At 38.5% G+C, this 21,270-nt stretch overlaps 1 protein-coding gene across 1 annotated transcript; it reads left to right on the plus strand.

The window, feature by feature from the left end:
* The first annotated feature begins 5,606 nt into the window (after positions 1–5,606).
* lhx1a (LIM homeobox 1a) lies at positions 5,607–11,656 on the plus strand. The gene is made up of 5 exons (XM_060898140.1): positions 5,607–5,776; positions 7,064–7,287; positions 8,131–8,408; positions 9,895–10,060; positions 11,277–11,656. The coding sequence occupies exons 1-5, from the start codon at positions 5,607–5,609 to the stop codon at positions 11,654–11,656; spliced, it is 1,218 nt and encodes a 405-aa protein (XP_060754123.1).
* Positions 11,657–21,270: the final 9,614 nt, after the last annotated feature.

The following is a 21,270-nucleotide window of genomic DNA, read 5'->3' on the forward strand; positions in this document are numbered from 1 at the left end:
TAAGGATCTCTTTATTCCAACAGTGTCAAGCGTGCAGAGGAACACAGCAGAGCATTATGGGTAAGCAGTACACTGAGTGATATATTGCAGTGCTCGTGCCTGAGTCGTGCCTCACCAGTAATCAGTTTGGCCGCGCTGCAAGTTTTAGGCTGTTCTTCACACCGGTGCTTCTCCACACTGATTGACAGCTGGTCCGCGGCTCGCGCTTCCCATCCCTGCGGAAAAGACACACGTCGGTGAAAGCAAAAGAAAAAAAAACACCTCGTGCCTCTTTTCGGCGGCGTTATAATTTACACCCTGTCCTCGACCTCCCGGATCACGTGATCTGCAGCCAAAACAGACGCAGAATGTTAATTAGCTTCCATAAACAGTGTCTATCACCTCGACATGTAGCTGGACATGCATGCACAGTTCCCTGGACTTCTGTCTACCTCACACCAACAATGCACTTGAAGGGTTCTTTAAGTGATCAGTGATCAATTAAGGATTATTCATATCCAAAATGGGTTAAATTGGATCTTTTTTGTGATAGAGAAACACTCTGGGTTCTGCAAAGCTCCTTCCTAGGTTCCACCAAAGAGAGAGAGAGAGAGAGAGAGAGAGAGAGACAGCTGAAGGATCCTTCGCCTTAGTGTCGTATCTCGGCGGTGGGAAGGTTAGGTTTATAAGTTTAAATCCCAGAGCTGCCAGAGAGCCATCAGCCTTTAGTCATGTCTTTAAACTTCTCCATAGTTTACAGTTGGTACAAAACACCAAACCAATAAATGTAAATCTATATGCACATGCATATATTTGTGGTCAGATCATTTCAAGTTCACCTTTGACCACTGCTATAAATCTATAAAAAAAATTAAAATAAAATAATAAAATATAATATGGCCTTGATGACTGATTTTGAATTTGTTTGTTATCTCAAAAAAACATACTCCTCTGATTTTGATTCTGGTTTTTTTTTTTCTCTAAAAAAGGCACTTATATTTCTAAACTTGTAGAAAAAAAAACTGTTGCTTTTTTATAAAAGTTCTTATCTTCCTAAAAGGGGTCCAGTTCGGAATACTTTGATAGGTAGGGTTTTACATAGGATCTTTTAGGGTTCCCCAGGAGGACAGTTTAAAATAAATAAATAAATAAATAAATAAATAAACCCATAAGCTTTACAATTTCTTACTTTTCCCCCACTTTTCTTATATAGCAATGATGACCTTCAGCCTACAAGGTTCTTAAAAAGGTTTATTCTATTTTTATTCTATTCTTTAACCACTTAATCGCACATTTTGTCAAGTAGGTAACAATTGTGCACGTCTGTTGCTGAATGTGTTTTGGGGCACATACAAATAGGAGACTGTTTTGGTTCGATAATAAAATCTATAAACTGTGAGCGCTAACCGGCGTTAAGGTTTAATCAGCAGCACACGTGACCTGACGTTTGATTTCCATCTGAAAGTGACATGAGTTGATTTGTTTTCCGGAACAGATTTCAAAAAGACTTTGCACGCGTTATGTTTCTTCTCAGTCTTGCGCAGTTCGACATTTGGCTCTATAATGCAGACGACTGCATTAACACACACACACACACACACGCGGGCTCTTGGCCCCAACCCCTCACCCCCACCCCTACCCCTCACCCCCCAGTCTGCCCGAGCTCCGGTGCGCTCAGCTAATCTCAGCCCGAGTCAGGCCTAATATTTCTCACTTTATTACCGGAATGGCAGCGGGGCTGTAGCCCGCCATCACACACTGCACTCTCACACTCACCTGCTGTCCACAAGGTAACGTTACACAGCTGCAGAAAAAAGAGCAGGTCAAAAAAATCAAATGAAAGCAAATAACTCAAAGCCTCCAGGAGCCTGAACAGACCTCAAACTTACCTAAAGCCTAGAACCTCTTGTTCATCCATTACTTTATTTTATCACATCTTTCTTTGTAGTGTTTATTTATATAGGCTGGTTATATTGGTTGTCGCCCCCCCCCCCAGGTTTTTTTTTTCCAGTTGACAAAATGACTTTTGTTTTTCAATATCATTGAAAATCTGTTGATTATTATTATTATTATTATTATTATTATTATTATTATTATTATTATACATCCATTCTTGAGCTATTTAAATTATTTCGACGTGAACATTTCTTAACATGTTCTTTAAGAAACTGAACTCCTATACGGTTATTAGCTACAACATTTAATGGAACATAAAACGAAATTGTCTTTAAAAATACAGATTGTCAGCTAGATTGTAGCGGAGGTGCAAAAACTGAAATGGACAAAATTAGAGCATTGGAGACAGAGTGAGTGTGCAGTGATGTGAATGTAGACAGAGTGCTTTTCACTGAGGCAGTAATCCACTGGGCATTTACTGCTCTCATGTAGTAATGGGTCATTTCTAATAGATCACACAGAAATGCAGCTTCGAAGATCTGTGTTGTGATTTAATGCGCCTGCGTATTAGGACTGTGTTGGCTGCGTGTCTTCATAGGCTCCGAAATATTATATCAGAACAGTAGGAAGCTTATGGTCACCTGTGGTGGCGTACTATTTTGGCATACTGTTTAGTATGCTGTTTAGGACGCTGTGTATTGAGCATGCGTACAGGGCCGGGTTCGGATCCGTCGCGGGAGGCATTTCTCCTGATCGATAGCTCCCTCTAGCACCGACCCTCCCTCAAACTCCTCACTCCAACATGCTTCTGTACAGAAGTACACAAGAGGCAAAAATATTGCTCTAGCCTTTCAGTGGATTATTATTATTATTATTATTATTATTATTATTATTATTATGTGAATATTCCTCTCATTTAATTTAATGACGATTATTTCATTACAGCCTATAGTAAATAATAATGTATTATTATTATTATTATTATTATTATTATTATTATTATTATTATTATTATTATTGTGCCTGTTGTTTGATATTTGATATCAGATATTTGTGGTTGTGTTAATGTTTAAGTTTTATGTTTTTATTATTTTTGCTTATGTTTTTCCTTCTTTTTTTAATATTTTGGATGTTTTGACTAAAGCCTTGACTAATAATTCTGTATGCAAAAGGCCTTTAAAGTGTTCGTGACGTCATTAATCTGAGCTGAGCTAGCATAAAACGAAATTCGAGTTTTAGACAATATTATAAATGTTGTGTTAAAGTATAACGGATACAATCATTCATATATATATAATTTTTTTTTTTACCGAAGTAGGATAATCATGGTCACACAGTTAGCACAGAGCTGAGTGCTTGGTTTGTTTGCTTGTTTTCATAAAGCCACACATATACTCTGTCCAAATATTATCTATCTATCTATCTATCTATCTATCTATCTATCTATCTATCTATCTATCTATCTATCTATCTATCTATCTATCTATCTAGATAGATAGATAGATAGATAGATAGATAGATAGATAGATAGATAGATAGATAGATAGATAGATAGATAGATAGATATTATATCGTCTATATAATCATTGTGCATCTCTGAGTAATGAGAAGCAGCCCATGTGTGAGACCATAAACAGACTCTGTATTGATTCCAGATTCTACGTGGATCGTTTATATAGTACAGACAACCAGGATAAAGAAAATAGCGCGCGCGCGTGTGTGTGTGTGTGTGTGTGTGTGTGTGTGTGTAGCAGGTGACAATGTAAGACGACATTTCCGTTTGAGAGAGAGAGAAAAAAGGTTACCTTCATGCAACCTCCTGACCTCCTGATGCGCAGAAAGTAGAAAGATATTTAAACCTCATTTGCAGTTTACATTCAAACTAGTTCACATTTCGTAAATTTCTCCTTTCGGACCAGGAAATCTTGATTTGTATCCGTTCTCATTGATGTCTCCATGCCCCCACATGTACATAAGTGTGATCTGGCTAAACACGGATGTATATTGGTCTATAATTGAAGCCTGTAAGGTGTGTCGGGCCATTAGGAGTCACTAAGTTGATCCAACCTCCTGTAAACTTTCGAGCCTTCTCGTCTTTCGCTTTCTCTCGTCCGACAAAAGGACCAAAGGAAGAAAGTATTTATTAAAATGGCTCTTTACACTTCAGTGATTCAGCAGTGAGGTGACGCAGCCGGTTGTCACATAGCCTTTGAAATACAGCTTAACGGGAGGCACGTGCTCCGAAAAACTGCACTTTGTACTGCTTTACCGAGAAGTGAAAAAAAAGGTTTGAATGATACTTTTTTTTTTTTAATGAAGCATCAATCTGGATATCATGCACAGAAACCAAAGAGAAGACTCCGAGCTGAAGAAATGTTGCGCAGACTAAACTAACAAGAAAAACAAAACACCCACTTTTTATTATTAATAGTCTATAACAGGCATACTGTACATTATAACAACTATAAAAAGCGGTTTAGCAAAAGAGCTTGTTTATGCAAAATAAATGTCCTGATGAAACAAGTCGTCGTTTGATGAATGCATTTGTCATGAAACTTCTCTGTTGGTTATGAAGATGCCCCCAGTTGCGCCCAGCATTACGCAATGTTTTAGTTTTCATTAAACCATAGCTCACTAGATTAGAGTGCTGCACAATTGAGATGACGTATTTGCCTATTTCTAAAAGAAGCCATAAAGACGAATGCCTACCTGATGCAAATATTCTCCCCAGTCCTCTAGTCGATTAAAGATCACTGGAGAATTAAAGAAAGGGAGGAAAAAGGAAAACGCACTGGCATACATCAAGGCTCTGCGTCTTTCTGGCTATCCTCAACATTTACTCAGATATGACACTTTCTGGAGGGTTTTTTTGACAATTGGTTTCCTCTGTTCCCTATAAATAGGACCGAGTGCAGCGGCAAAGCGGCGAGGAGACAGCTAATGGTCACTTGTACGGAAAGATGCTGATTGGTCTCGACGTGCCGTGACGTCACGGGGCTGTGAATAAGTCTGGCTCGTGCGCTTTGCGGGAACATTCAGAACACTGAAGGCTGCGTGAGGAGCGTCAATAACGCAACGACCTGTCACACAGAACCTGCCCTTTTCAGCATCTTTTACCTCACCGAGGAGGAACCGCCCGACCTGAAGGAACGGAAACGCACTCTGAAGTGCCGTGATGGTTATCTTATCTTACTAGAGCGCGCGCCGGCGGACACATGGACGTGGTGAAGTGCGCTCAGCTTTGCGCTTTGATGTGATCTTGTCGCCTGCTGGTTCCGGTTGCATTCTGCCCTGCTAACAGACACTTTTCCTTCCTCGTTCTTTCTCTAATGCTTCACCTTGACAACAATCGCAACTTGCTGATGCGTGGTGTTCCCCGTGTAGCCAACCTCCGGTTGGTGATTTAACTTTACTCACGTGCACTGGCTTTATTTGCATCACTGCAAATGTGTTTGTGTGGAACAGGACCGGAACGACTGACAGCTGAGGCTCTGCTTGTTCCTCCTGCATGAGAAGGCTCACATTTGATCGCTCGGGGGTTGCTTTTTTGGACGACCCACAGAAGACACCTGAGTGTTTCTCATACAACAACCGTTCACAAAGACCAGAGACTTGGAGTAACCTTCAGCGCTTTTGTGTTTTTGTGTGCGTAACAGGGGAAAGGCTCTCAGGTTGTGGAGAAAGAAAGAAAAAATCACGCAGCAGTGATTGTGGGAGAGCATCCAAAGACGATGGTCCACTGTGCAGGCTGCGAGAGGCCTATACTGGACAGGTTCCTGCTCAATGTGCTGGACAGAGCGTGGCACATCAAGTGTGTGCAGTGCTGCGAGTGCAAATGCAATCTGACTGAGAAATGCTTTTCTCGAGAAGGGAAACTCTATTGCAAAAATGACTTCTTTAGGTAAGTTGGAGATGGAGGTTATCTCTTTGGCAAGCATATCCAGTGATTTCATAGGTGTTCAGATGGAGCCTAATTTAACACTACAACAACTTAAGAAGGTATAGATTATTTTTATATGATTTTATCACATCACCATCATCCAGGCCTTCACAAGAGGCTTGATGATGACGCAAAGCTCTTTTTAAAAAAATCACTAAATGTTTAAATTCAAAATACAAAAAAAAATAAACGTGTGCATTATAAATTGCTTATGCTATCATCGGATTAAACAACTAATTCTACATATTGCTAAATATAAACATGTCCCATAATAATCTGATATAGACATTTAAGTATAACCCAATTCCAATACTCGTTATTTATCCTCTACACTATTTCTATTTTAATAAGCATCTGACAAAACTTTTCTATTTTAAAATCAGAATTAAATACTACACTTATTCTCTCACATGGAATGAACAGCAGAAACACATCTGTTTTGATTTACAAACAAACAAAAATCCCAGTGTGAAGTAGGAAGATAAGACTTGTGAACAAGGTTAGCATGTTGGCTTCTTTGATTAGCCCAGGAGTTAATTAAAGGCTTGTTCATTTGAATTGTCATGCAAAAGAAAGAGCAGCTCCACTAATGCTCCAGTGTACGAGCTTCCAGTGAAGAAGTGTGTAAGGAAATCACACTTTGTGCAGGCCGATGAGCCACAGGGATCATTGGTCATACCCGAGTGTGTGTGTGTGTGTGTGTGTGTGTGTGTGTGTGTGTGTGTGTGTGTGTGTGTGTGTGTGTGTGAGAGAGAGAGAGAGAGAGAGAGAGAGAGAGAGAGAGAGAGAGAGTGTGTTTGCGGATGTGATAAGTGGATTTGAATAAAAAACACACTCTTGAGGTGGGAATCAGCAGGCAAGACAATCATAAACTTGGAATCAACAAACACTGAACATCTCAATACACACAATTCAGCAGAGTGAATTAAGCAGTAGGTAACGTGTCAAGAGAATAAAGTTAAATTCTATAAATTAATTTTTATACAGTCATGTATTGTATTTGTACTGTTTTGTGTATATGACCAGAAAGCTATTATTATTATTATTATTATTATTATTATTATTATTATTATTATTATTGTTGTTGTTGTTGAGAATATCCAAGCGTATATCTTTGGCTGATTCAAAAAGTCCATCTACTTATGACTTTCAGTCAGGGGTATAAATCTATATGAAGCCCTTCTGGTGGGGGTGAGATATTATATGAACCTGAACATGAACATGTTGGGAATGTGTTGTATTTCGCAGGCGCTTTGGGACAAAGTGCGCAGGTTGTGCTCAGGGCATCTCGCCCAATGACCTGGTCCGCAGAGCGCGCAGTAAAGTGTTCCACCTCAACTGCTTCACCTGCATGATGTGCAACAAACAGCTGTCCACGGGGGAGGAACTCTACATCATAGACGAGAACAAATTCGTGTGCAAAGACGACTATTTAAGTAACACCACCGTGAAAGACACCAACCTTCTCTCGGGTAAGATAAAAGTCACTGGGAAATTAATGACACTTGTAACAGTTAAAACTAACCTATATTGAATAATGTAAGTTACTCAAGTGCACACTGATGTGATTATAATTCTGTTTAATGATCGCTCACGCATTGTAAGTTTTTAACGTTATGGTCCTACATCACTTTCTCTAAAATATTCAAAAGCGTCCCCCTCTCTCTCTCTCTTTCTCTCTCTCTCTCTCTCTTTTTTTCTCCTATGGGATCAAACGGATCGCAGCACAAGTGGACGCCATTCTCCAGATATAAATAAGAAAATTAATTGTATAATACATTTTAGATGTTATTATACAACATGCATGGAGAAACAGCTGCTTTAACCTCTAGCATTTAAGACAATATTTATGGTTATAGCATGCACTTCAAAAAATAATATTATTTTATCATATGCGTGAAAATAATAATAAATGAAATAAATATTACTAAAGAGGCCCTTTGTGTTTCTTATTGAAAGTAGGATTATTTAAGGGATCACTCAAACCTTTGCAACAACCATCCTTCCTGAAGGCAGTTTTAGTTTTTAATTCCCCCCAGGAACCTTTTTATTTTTAGGGAACAAACAAGAGAAAAAAAAAACTGGAGTGCTGACGTAAAGGCTTAATAAAGATTCTTTAATTGCTAAAACATTACGCTGATCAGTATCTTTTTCAGTGATCATATGCTTTGCAATCGTATGAAATAATTACTTTTCAGTGAATTCATATTCAAACAGCAAGTCGTTTTCATCATTATTATTATTATTATTATTATTATTATTATTATTTATAGTCCCCTCTGCCCCCCTTCTTTATTTTTCCAATGTGTTTTCAGTAACAGCCTGCAGTGATCCGAGTTTATCGCCCGATTCCCAAGACCCGCTTCAGGACGATGTGAAGGACTCGGAAATCGCCACCTTGTCGGACAAAGAAACGGTGAACAACGAGAACGACGACCAGAACCTGGGCGGGAAGCGGCGCGGCCCGCGCACCACCATCAAAGCCAAACAGCTCGAGACGCTAAAGGCGGCGTTCGCGGCCACGCCCAAGCCCACGCGCCACATCCGGGAACAGCTCGCGCAGGAAACCGGACTCAACATGCGCGTCATCCAGGTAAAGTAACCTTAAAAAAAAAAAAGTCTACTCTAAAGTTTTTTCGGATTGAAGCTCTGGCTGTTTTATAGCACAGGGCTTTAATGCTAATAATAATAATAATAATAATAATAATAATAATAATAATAATTTTGGCAGCATAAATTTCTGTTAAATATAATCTAGACGAATTATTTTTAGAAATAATTTGGGATCAATACGCCGTCACTGACTTCAAAACATTCAAAGCATTTGAACGGAAACTGGAAAATCTTTTGCTGACATCTGTGAATGTTCGGAAGTAGTATTTATACTGTTAGCCTGATTTTTTTTTTTGATTTTTTTTATTTATTTTATTCTTGGCTCGGGTGATGGAGAGAGGTGCCAACTGGCGTGAGGCTGGCGGGAGCGGCGGGGAGTTTGGCAGCGCGGCGCGTTCACGCTCTGCGCCCACATTTAGCCATGCTGGGACGCGTCTCAGTCAAGTGGAAAGTCTGTAGCAAAACCACCCGATTCTACATCGGGGCTTTTTTTTTTTTTTGCGACGACGAGTATTGATTATGGCCATTTTATAGAAGCGCTGGAACCGTTATGAGCCAATGTATTTCATGTCTCCTTCAGCCTGTAAAGTGACCCGGCAGTGCAATCTGCAGTCATCGTGTGCACTGATGAATGAGGATACAATATTAAATATAGTCCATAAATATAGTATTTGTCAGTGAAGGTCGCGTAAACAGGTGCTGTCTGATATATTAATGGGGCTGAACATCAGATCAGGGAAATGTACTGATTGTTTAAGCGCATCAGAGTAAATAGGATAATTAGAGGAAAAATAGGAATAGTTTTATTAATTGATAGAAACACTAATCCGACTGAGTGAGACAGCTAATATTTATTATATTAATTAGGCATTGATATTCCCGCTGCTGCCCCTTCAGTGAGTTTAACTCATATACTACAGCTATGGAAAAACTGAAGATATATATATATATATATATATATATATATATATATATATATATATATATATATATTTTTTTTTTTTTTTTTTCCCCCTGCAATAAGAATTTAAACAAAATCACCTGACTTCAAACTGAGGCCCAGGAATTGGATAGTATCAGGGTCCTAGTGCACACCTATAACTCTGTTTCAGTCATGCCAAGCTCATATGGAGAGTGCGGTTTTAATGCTGTTATTTTACAATTTGTCTAATTTGTCCATCGCGCACTAGGACTGGTTCGTGGCACCGAGCTATGGAAATTTGTATTTATTAAATGCTAAAAAATAAACCTTTGAGTAATAATAATAATAATAATAATAATAATAATAATAATAATAATAAATTCATATACTACAAGGATTAATAAATATGATATATAAATAATATTTTTGTTTAGGCATTGGTAAAACAGTGACCAAGCAGAAATGTACAGTAGAACATCATGTTGTTTTTGTTCGGCTTGTTCTTCTGTTGTCTAAGTGTGTCTGGGTCCCCTGTCTGCTTTAGGTGTGGTTCCAAAACCGGCGCTCTAAAGAGCGGCGCATGAAGCAGCTGTCGGCCCTGGGCGCGCGGAGACACGCGTTTTTCCGGAGTCCGCGGAGGATGCGCACGCTGGTGGACCGCCTGGAGCCAGGAGAACTCATCCCCAACGGCCCTTTCTCCTACTACGGAGGTAAGGCTGACTTCCTTATCCTCCTCGCACCTCTGTCCTAACCGCTGTGCGCATTGACACGCGTCTGTAAAGCACCATTTCCATTTGTCCCGCCACCGCAGGACCCCTTTGAAGACCCGCACTGTTCATCAGACAGATGGAAACAGGAAGCGGGTCGGACCGCTTATCGGATTGTGTAGTCTTAGAAAGAAAAAAAAACCTATATAGGTGGATGCCATAAAATGATCCATTCATACTTAATGGCAGATCCGAGAATCCAGCTGTTTAAAGCCAGTGGTAGAATCAAGACAATGCAAAATGAAAAATATTCATGGCGCTCAAACCAAGAGCTGAACCAGAGCAGGCTTGGGTTTAAATGTAGACTGGGGATTAAATTCAAGGGTTAATTCAGCCTGTGCTTTCTGCTGAACTCCTGCCTTTCGGGCAACAGTGTTTAGTGTTATTGCTGTTTTAGTCCTGGCCGTTATCACCGACACATTTCCGCTGGAGCTGTGTTCAGTCTCTCTCTCTCTCTCTCTCTCTCCTTGTCTTCATTCATGCGTGAGTCGTTAGCATAATTGAGGTCAGCTGGTTAGCCATTTCTATCAACAGATTTTTATCCCACTGGCATTTCTTTCCCTCTCATCTTTAGCACTCAGAGGACTTTAATGTTTTGACTATTTACTGGACTTTTTTAATGTAAAAATATGAGGCTTTCTCGAACAATTTATAGAAGAAAAAACATAAATTACTATTAATGCCATTTTACTACAGTGAATAATGACGTGTGTGTGTATATATATATATATATATATATATATATATATATATATATATATATATATATATATATATACAGTGATTTTTTTCTTTACTGAAAGGAAAGACAACAATTATTTTATATCAATTATTAATAGAAATGTTGTAAAGAAATGAATCCTTGCTTTTCCATGTTGTGATTTTTTTTCAATAAAGATTCCTCTTTTTACATTGTGTTACATATAATAATTATTATTATTATACCATTGAGATATGGGATGAATTGTGAGAATGATGAATTATAGATGAACTAATTAATTTCTCACCATTTTTTTTTCTCCACATGTGATTTAAGTGACCTTTCTCTGCTCTGTTCTGTAAAACTACAGGTTATGCATAAGATCATTTTTAAACCTGTACTTTGAGATTTATTTATTGAAGAAAAAAAACCCATTTTTTTTTCTCTTTGATATGGCAGATTATCAGAGTGATTACTATGGACCAGGAGGGAATTATGACTTCTTTCCTCAAGGGCCACCATCCTCACAGGCCCAGACCCCAGTGGACCTCCCTTTCGTCCCATCATCAGGACCCACTGGCACCCCATTAGGGGGCATGGACCATCCCATCCCTGGGCATCATCCATCTAGTGAAGTACAACGCTTTTCAGACATCATGTCTCACCACCCAGGAGAGTCGCCCAGCCCAGAACCTGGGATCCCTGGACCTCTGCACAGTATGTCGTCTGACGTGTTCGGCCCTAGTCCCTCGTTTACCTCACTCTCCCTCAATGGAAGCGGATACAACAACCACCTCTCCCATCCCCCTTCGGAAATGAACGAGGGCACGGTCTGGTAGCTCCTGAAGGCGTTTCTCCGGAGAGAAATTAGAGACAACAGAAAAGAGAGGATGGCAACAGAGACACTGGTCACTTTTTTGCCATTCATATTTATTATTTTTGACATTTTATCTTCATTATTCTGGTGATAAGAGTATAAACAGGTGCAGCAGAGAAAGAGGCCATAGTCATTTACTTTGATATTGTGTTGCAGTTCAGTTATGCTGTTTTCTCCTCATCAAAGTCAGAACTCGAGCACAGAAATGACTGATGGCTACTGTTGACCTAATCGCTGTACGGACAGCGCTGTGAGGCTTAGCACAGCACACGCCCCCACACCCCACACCCCACCACCAAGCCCTCCATGCACCACTGGTTAAACCTTCACTCTCAAAACAATGATCGCAACATATTAACAGCATTAGCTACTGTCAAAGACTTAGCTTTACAGAGAAGCACCCACAACGGCTTACCTAACGATTACCTGCGATGTTGACTCCAGGAAAGACCTAAGCCGGCAGACTAATTTATTTATTTGAAAGCTCCTCAGACCTCTTTGCCTTTCAAGGCTTTGCCATATTGACACTTAAACAACCTTTTTGACACTATATATGTTTCTGGAGGCAGGGAGGAAAAAAGGCTTTTTTTTTTCTCTGTGTGGACATATCCCTTTGTTTTTCCTAGAGTTCCACCAAATCTGAAGTTGGCCTTCAAAAGGCAAACAGTAAATGTTGTATGGATTGTGAACCCTTTATTTAATGGAAGAGAACTTGAAATGTTGTTAAATGAAGTCTACCTTCTAAAATTATTTTAACGAGGGTCTGAAAGGGACTTAGAACAGTCAACTGTTTACGTAATATATTTAATTCAGGAGTTAAAAGTATCAACCATGTTTTAGAACCTCTTGATCCAGATAAAGAAGTTCCAAGCAACCAACCAAACTTTTGTATTGACTTTATTTATATTGTATGAAGAAAACCGAGTTTGCTGGGGTTGTGGTTCACTGTGCTAGTTTGTACAAGATGTTGTTTACAAAAAAAATTAAAAAGAAAAAAAACACAAGTAAGTAGACAGTTGCCAAATAAAACCATAGCACAAATACTGTAAAAGTGCTTTGCACCATTATCTGCAGAAAGTGTTGAAACAAAGTGTAAGTGTTAAAAAAAACAGTAAGAAGTATTTACTTCTTAATTTTTTAGTCTGCTGGAAAAAAAACATTCAAAAATTGTTAATATAACATACTTAGACCTACAAGTTTTATTTTTGTGTCTTTAAAGGAAAATCCAAACTATTAAAATTGATGGTCAAATGCGCAGCGAGCAGCTGCAAATTTCTTTAAATATCAAATTCTCATGGTATGTCTTTTATTGTTCTAATAAACCTAAGCTTATGTGACCTCCAGTGCATACTAGACCATTCACTGTATAAATACAACATGTTGAACAAATTTGTGAGTTTTTAATAAAATTAGTAAATATGAAATTGGGATGCTTGGTTTAGTAAGTAATCTATTTTTCATTTAACATTCTCTGACTAATTAACATTACATATCAGGTACACATAAATAGGAGTTTCCCAGTTTGATCTTCTGACCGTGACACTGGGAGAGTACATTTATCATCACTTTGCATCTATCTAAATTTCCAGAATTTCCCTTTTATGCGATTCTGATAAACATAAAGCTTTAGTCAAGTTGGCGAAGATTTGTGAGCAGTAACATTTCTACATTTAGCCAGATGTCAGATTTGTTTGAACATCTGTGACTTCTGTTGTTTGTTGATGAGACATGATGAAGCGATGAAGGACTTCCATGTTAATTAACATTTCTCATATGAACATTCTTACCTGGGTGAGTGGTTTCACTGAAATGTGATGCTAGATAAAAGTAAAATTCATATAACAGGTCAGTGTTCGGCTACAGATCATTTTACATTGTGGATTTACAATATCCACTACTGCAAGTATAGAAAATGAGGTTTTCACATTCACGCTGCTTTACTTTTATTAGCAGATGATGGAAAGCCTCTCTGATTATTCCCTTGTAATGATCACACTGCATTCACGATTCATTACTGAATATCAGGGACACTGCTAAATCTAATATACGCACATACAAATGCAAAAAAAATGCACCTTGTATTTTGATAGATCCTGGGATGGCTGAAAACAGAACATACAGACTAATATCTGCACTAATAACAGTGCAGTTATAATAACTAGATTTACAATGACTAATAGCAGTTAGTTAGTTTATTTCATTATTTATATATAATATAATATAATATAATATAATATAATATAATATAATATAATATAATTAATAACTAACAGTTAATATCTCACACAAATATTATATTTCCATGTGTGTGTGTGTGTGTGTGTGTGTGTGTGTGAGTGAGTGATTTTTTTTCCCTTCCACTTCTTAGAGCCAGGATGAAAAATATTAAAAAGCCTCATCAGACATGCAGAACAGCTCTCTTGTGTCTGAACAAACAGAAACAAAGATATTTCAAATCATATCGAGGAGCAAACCTATTCCTAAAAACCCAACAATTTACAGCTCACTTCATAGAATGGAGGAAATAAAACAGTAAAATAGGAGGCATCGAATGAAATCCCTCTAGGATGCATCAGGGAGAAAAAAAATCCTTCATAGGTGCAGAGGCAAGGAAAGTCGGGCATCAAATTGAGCCTGGTGTCTTGGGAGGCGGCGAGGCTTTATCTGTGTGGTTTTAGTTTTGAAGGAGCCCAGCAGTGCCCCCACTGCACCCAGCACATAATCCACAATGAATTAATCATGGTCCTGGGAGTTAAACAGGCCTAGCGGGGCCCTCCTGAGCCTGGGGCTTAGCCACGCCGCTGACTCCGCGCTCTGTCACCCAGGAGGCCACAGCTCTTTAAATTCAAATCTCAGATTGATTGGACATTGGCTATTGGTTCTGCCTGACCTTGTAGACACGTTAAATATAAATGCACTTTAAGAGTATTGAATGTTTTTAAATGGCATTTTAAAATCTTGATTGTGGGATCTCAATATCACACACCTTCTCTGAGTGTCAGCTTTTTATTTGTGTGAATAAGGATGCACATATACACACACTGTATATTCTAAGTGACCAAAGTCTGTTTCTAGTAATTCTGATTTATAAGCTATTAAACATCCATGCAATGCACTAATACAACTCTGGATCATCTGAATGTATATGATGTGCATACTGGCACTATCATTACTCCAGCTTGGGTTCTGATGAACATTAATGTAAATGCAGTATGGTGTATATTATACAGCCACATCTGCCTGGATCTCAAGTTTCATCGAGTGTGATATACTAACACAGGAAGTGTATTCCACATTATGAGTAACTTGTGTCCTATATGCTGTAGCTCTTGGCTTTTTAGTTTCAAGTTATAATGTTGAAATAATTATGCCGTGAATTTTGCAGTCTAGCCTCCCACAGTGGAAAGTTTGGTAAAATTGCATAATATTAAGGTTAATTTGCATATATTACCTTTAATTTGGGATTAAATTGGGATTAGGAACCACATTAATTTATACACAACGACTATCTGATATACTGTGTATCTTCTCTACTGCATATTTAACAGTTAGTCCACGAAATCGAGTCATACATGAGCTCGCCGACAAGGCACGAGATTGAATGGGGTAACTATTTTATTCTATCCACATTCACTGGATTTTGAGAAACAGAGCATTTTTATTTTTATTTTTTGCAAATTCGATAAATTAAAACTTTATACAAAACGTCGGACAAAATAATTTCCGCTTAGAATGTAAACAAACTGGCGAAATGACAGGAGGAATTTGTGAAAAAAATGCTATAATAATAATAATAATAATAATAATAATAATAATAATAATTCTTGGCAAATAAAAAAAGATACGTTCTTCCTATCAAATATTTTCATTCCATATTTTGTTGCTTTTTTTTTTTTTTTAGTTTTGTTTTCAAGTAGAGTTTTTATTTCATCCTCGGTTGATTGAGCAATATGCGCCGCCATTTTGTTTTTCTCTACTCATGATATATGAGCTGATAGCCTCGTAGTAGAGTAGCCAGTCAGAGCGCACGATTGCTCATATCCAGTGAATGTGGATAGAATAAATATATCTATCGTTTGCCTTCAGTCTTCAGTAAATGAAGTATAACTCAGCAGAGTTCAAATTGGGCAACTGACGCATCTAGACAAGAACATTTTCACTTTTTGACCCTGAAAAACTCCATCATCACTATAGCAGTGTGTCTCGGGTGATTGTCCTTCTGAAAGGAGAAGTTCTGAGACGTTTGGTTGGATCAGAGAGCAGTTAAGATGCTTCTCAACACTTCAGAATTCATCCCTCTGTTGCTGGCAGACACATCAATAAAGATGAGTGAGTCAGTCCAACTGGCAGCCATACAAACCCATGCCACTATGTTTCACACATGAGCTGACATGCTTTGGATCTTGAGCAGGTCCTTTCTTCTCCATGCTTTCCCCATTTCACAACCCTGGTATGGTTTACTCTCTTCTGTCCTTCTCTTTTATGTACCTTTTGGGAATTTATAACATGGCTTTTTTTTTTGTCTTTGGGGCTTACAACTTGGTTGTGTTTTATCATGAAAAACTTCTGAAATCATACATGTGTGTTCTTCTCTTTTTAACAATCTTTCACACATTTATTCCTACAACCTAAACAGTGCTCCTGATCTGATTGATAGCGTTGTTAACGTAAAAAGATTCAAGGTCGAATGACACACCTGGCCAGGAAACAACCAAACAATTTAAATGATGTACATGACAGATATCTAGCAATCAAGACTGATTTTCTTTAACCTCACAGTCATTGTTGTCATTATGTCATTGCATTTTTTTTTTTTTACAGTTGACATTAAAATTTGACTTTTGGCTCTTGGTTAAGTGGACGTACTGTGAAGAGTGTGGCTGTTGAGAAAACCCGTGTCCTCATATAATAAAACATATGTCTAATGTCTACAGACATATTTAATCCCCCCCACACACAAATATATATATTTTATGACGTCTACATTATAGAGTCAGGAGAAAAACATTTTAGAGTCCAAATGTTTGTTTTCCAGCACAAAATTAAATGCTACAGAAAAAAATGTTTGTATCTCAGCAGCATATTACACAAAAGACCACTTTTCAGATTAAAAAAGAAAACATAATGAAGGCAACTGGGTTTTGGTGCAAAATTAAGAAGCAACTGTGACAAAGTGTCCAGAAGAACTGTGGCTGGTTCTGTAAGATGCTCAGTAAAACCTACAGCTCATTTCCGCATAAAACTGCACTCACTGTACCTGAGACTACTATTTTTTTTAAGCAAAGGGTCGTCTCACACCAAATATTGACTGTGTTTCATTCATTATGGCTTATTGCTGTTTAAAGTATATATTTTTTAATGTTGAAACATTTCATTTCATTATTTTTAAGCCATTTTTGCTCTACAGCATTTCTTTACATGTGCCTAAGACTTTTACACAGTATTGTATATAATCATGGATTACTAATTCGTTCATTCATCCATCCATTTTCTATACCGCTTTCTATTCCGTCAGGGTCTCCGGAGAAACTGGAACCAGTTCCAGCTGACTATGGGTGAGAGGTGGGGTGCACCCTGGACAAGTTACCAATCTATTGCAGGGCTGACACAGAGAGACAGACACCCATTCACACTCACATTCACACTTATGGGAAAGTTAGAGTAGCCAGTTGAACTAATTTGCATGTCTTTGGACTGGGTGAGGAAACTGAAGCACCAGGAGGAAACCCATGCAGACACGAGGAGAACATGCAAACTCCATGAAAGGCTTCGGTCTGCTGTGAGGTGTGAACCCAGAACCTGCTTGCTGTGGTGTGACAGTGCTAACCCCTACATCACTGCACAGCCCTAAATTACTAATTGTTCAAAACAATTTATGCAATATAATGATAATTATTTCTGAAAAGAAAGTATTTGACTAATGCTTGAGTGTGCCTCAGCAAATATTTGGCAACTCTCAAACCTACAAAAGTAAAGGTTTATAGCTGATTTTTTTTTTTTTTGTATTTTACAATTTTAGAATTATTAAGAAACATTTAACGCTATAAAAACAACACGTGGAATTAGGCAGCAAACAGGAAAAGTATTTTATATTTTAATACAGTGCCAGTCAAAAGTTTGGACGCCTTGGACGCCCCTTCCAGTTCATCCATAAGCGCTTATCCTGTGCAGGGTCGTGGGCAAGCTGGAGCCTATCCCAGCTGACTACGGGCGAGAGGTGGGGTACACCCTGGACAAGTTGCCAGATCATCACAGGGCTGACACATAGACACAAACAACCATTTACACTCACATTCACACCTACGGTCAATTTAGAGCCACCAATGAGCCTAACCTGCATGTCTTTGGACTGTGGGGGAAACCAGAGCACAGAGAACATGAAAACTCCACACAGAAAGGACCCCATTGGCCACTGGGCTCGAACCCAGAACCTGCTTGCTGTGAGGCGACAGTGCTAACCACTACACCACCGTGCTGCCCCTTTTAATTCACTGGTTTTAATTTTCATCCAACCATCCATTATCTGTAGCTGCTTATCCTGTGCATGATCGCAGGCAAGCTGGAGCCCATCCCAGTTGACTATGGGCGAGAGGTGGGGTACACCCTGGACAAGTCACCAAATTTGATTTTAATTTATTTGTATTAATTAAAATACACTTCATATCTTAAATAATGATGGATGTTGTTTCTCTTTACTTAGTTGAGCAGTTCTTGACAATATGGATTACTACAGTTATGGATTAGGGCTATTTACTGTACATTTATTATTTACTATTTACTGTTTGATCTCAAACACATTGATGAGGCACATCTGTTAACTGAGATGCTGTCCACATGGCAACAGATTCAGGTGAATCTGATAAAATTGTTTATCGTTTTGGCCTGGCGTCCACACGGCACCGGCGTTTTGGGTGCCCCAAAACGATATTTTTTGAGAACGGGTTCCAGAGTGGAAAAATCTGGCAACGGCGCCGTTGCGAAGTCGTCTGGATGAGTAGAACGGATTTGTTTACGATGACGTCACAACCACATGACTAGAACAAGCAGCACTCTCGCTGTTTTGTATGAACTACTGCATTGCATTCACTTTTGTATACAGCTTTTCTTTTAAATAAACAAGTAACTGAACCATTTCTTGAATTTCTTTTTTTATTGGATAAGACTGCTTTTCAAAATGTTCACACACAATATAAAAAGTTATATAAATTATATAAAAATGCTTTTCAAAATGTTCACACACAATAAGAAAATTAAGTTATATAAAACTATGCACACTAATAAAACTAATTTGTACACACAGAAGGCACGATTTCCTCGCGTAGTTGCAGCCATCTTCTTCTTGTTGTTGTGTGCTTGTTCCTGAGAGTGCTTCACGCCAGGTAGAGGAAGGGGTTTATGCGCATGCGTCCTACTTCTTCTATTGTTCTGGTGTCTCTGATGGGACCGTCTTACAGCGCACGTAGAGGTGTGGCATGTGTATTGCATTGTTTTCAGCAAGCGTTGCGTTGCCATATGTACCTGATATTTTACTGATCCGTTGCCCATGTGGATGCGATATTTTTTTTAATAAAATCTCGTTGCCATTGTCGTGTGGATGTAGCCTGAAAAGCATTCCAGGTGACTACCTCATGAAGCTGGTTAAGATAATGCCATTAGTGTGCAAAACATCATCAAGGCAAACAGTGGCTACAAAATACAGAAAAACCTATGAACGAGTAGGTGTGTCCAAACTTTTGACTGGTACTGTATGTATATTTTAGAACTGAATTTGCTAACAGTATTCCTGTCAGTAAGCTTCGCATGCTGTCTGTATCCTCTCTGTTTCATGACGAAGCTTTAGCCTGGAGGCTTTTCTTAATGTTCCCAAACAGACTAAGCTCCTCACTGCTAATCCTAAATTCATAAAAAAAAAAAAACTTGTTTGGGGAAACAGTTTAATTTTATGTTAAAACTGTTTCAAGGAAAAACGATACCAAAAAATGCATTTTGATTTTGATAGAAAATTATACATGGTCATTAATTTCACCATTCATTTGACTTAGAAATAAATTTCAACCATAAACCGTTTTCAAAATGTCCTTAGCGCAATGAAAAATAGCAGGCAGCATATCTGTCACACAGCTTCAGTGTCCCTGGGTATATCCTGAGCTTGGGTTACTGTTTCCTGTGTGGACTTGTGTATGTTCTCCCCATGTCCATCTTGATTCTTTGGTTTCCTCCCCCTGTCCAAAATATGCTCGTAGGTGGATTGGATACTGGCTTGCCCCTAGGTTGGACACAATGTGATGGCGTGGCAGATCATCCAGGGTGTATTCCCATCTTGTGTTCAGTATTCATGGGATATGCTCTGGATCCACCACAACCCTAACAATGAAAATCAGTTACTGAATATGAATGAATTATTCTAAAGTAAATAATAATGCATCTATATGGGATGTAAATAAAGACATGCATGACTGTAACAGGCTGGAACTAATAGGATCATTCATGCAGTTATCCAATCAGCCAATCATATGGCAGCAGTGCAAGTCATGCAGACCAAGGTCAAGAGCTTTACTTCATGTTCCCATCAAACATTAGAATGAGAAGAAAATGTGATCACAGTCACATTCCATGGTTTCCATTGTTATTGGTGCCAATTGTGTTTGTTTCAGAGGCTTATTTCAGAAACTGGTGATCTCTTGGGGATTTTCACACAAAACTATCTCTAGAGTTTATACAGAATGGTGAAAAAAAACCATTGAGAGAGCAGACGTTCAGCAGGACAACAGCAGTTCAAATGCCTTGTTGATTAGCGAGGTCAGAGGAGAATGATCGGGATGGGTTTCCCAAAAGCTTCTTAACACTAAGAGCATCTTAACTAAGAGAGAGAGAGAGAGAGAGAGAGAGAGAGAGAGAGTGTGTTCATTGTGCTGCTTGCTCTACCATTTAAGGATGATCTTTGTGCTACGCTGCTTTTGGGAAACTTGGTGCAGACTGGTTTGAGATGACAGGAAGGCTATGGTAACTCAGATAACAACTATTTACAACCATGGTGAACAGAAAAGCATGGTGAACAGAAAAGCATCTCAGAATGCACAACATGTGAAACCTCAGGCAGATGCGCTACAACTGCAGAAGATAACATCGGGTTCCACTCAGCTAAGAACAAGCGTCTGAGGCTACAGTGGACACAGGTCCACCAAAACTGGACAGTTAACAATCACCTGGATCCTGTTTCTTCTGAAACATGAAATTATTATTTAGAAAATACAACCCCGAATCCAAAAAAGTTGGGACAAAGTACAAATTGTAAATAAAAATGGAATGCAATAATTTACAAATCTCAAAAACTGATATTGTATTCATAATAGAACATAGACAACATATCAAATGTCGAAAGTGAGACATTTTGAAATTTTATGCCAAATATTGGCTCATTTGAAATTTCATGACAGCAACACATCTCAAAAAAGTTGGGACAGGGGCAATAAGAGGCTGGAAAAGTTAAAGGTACAAAAAAGGAACAGCTGGAGGACCAAATTGCAACTCATTAGGTCAATCGGCAATAGGCCATTAACATGACTGGGTATAAAA

Source organism: Neoarius graeffei, chromosome 17, assembly GCF_027579695.1.
Source record: "Neoarius graeffei isolate fNeoGra1 chromosome 17, fNeoGra1.pri, whole genome shotgun sequence".
Taxonomy (NCBI): Eukaryota; Metazoa; Chordata; class Actinopteri; order Siluriformes; family Ariidae; genus Neoarius; species Neoarius graeffei.

Excerpts from the sequence above, each read along its gene's own strand:
- lhx1a (XM_060898140.1), top strand. The coding sequence starts at position 5,607 with ATGGTCCACTGTGCAGGCTGCGAGAGGCCTATACTGGACAGGTTCCTG. Across the intron at positions 5,777-7,063 it reads TGCAAAAATGACTTCTTTAG|GCGCTTTGGGACAAAGTGCG; the intron begins GTAAGTTGGAGA and ends TGTATTTCGCAG. Across the intron at positions 10,061-11,276 it reads CCCTTTCTCCTACTACGGAG|ATTATCAGAGTGATTACTAT; the intron begins GTAAGGCTGACT and ends TTGATATGGCAG.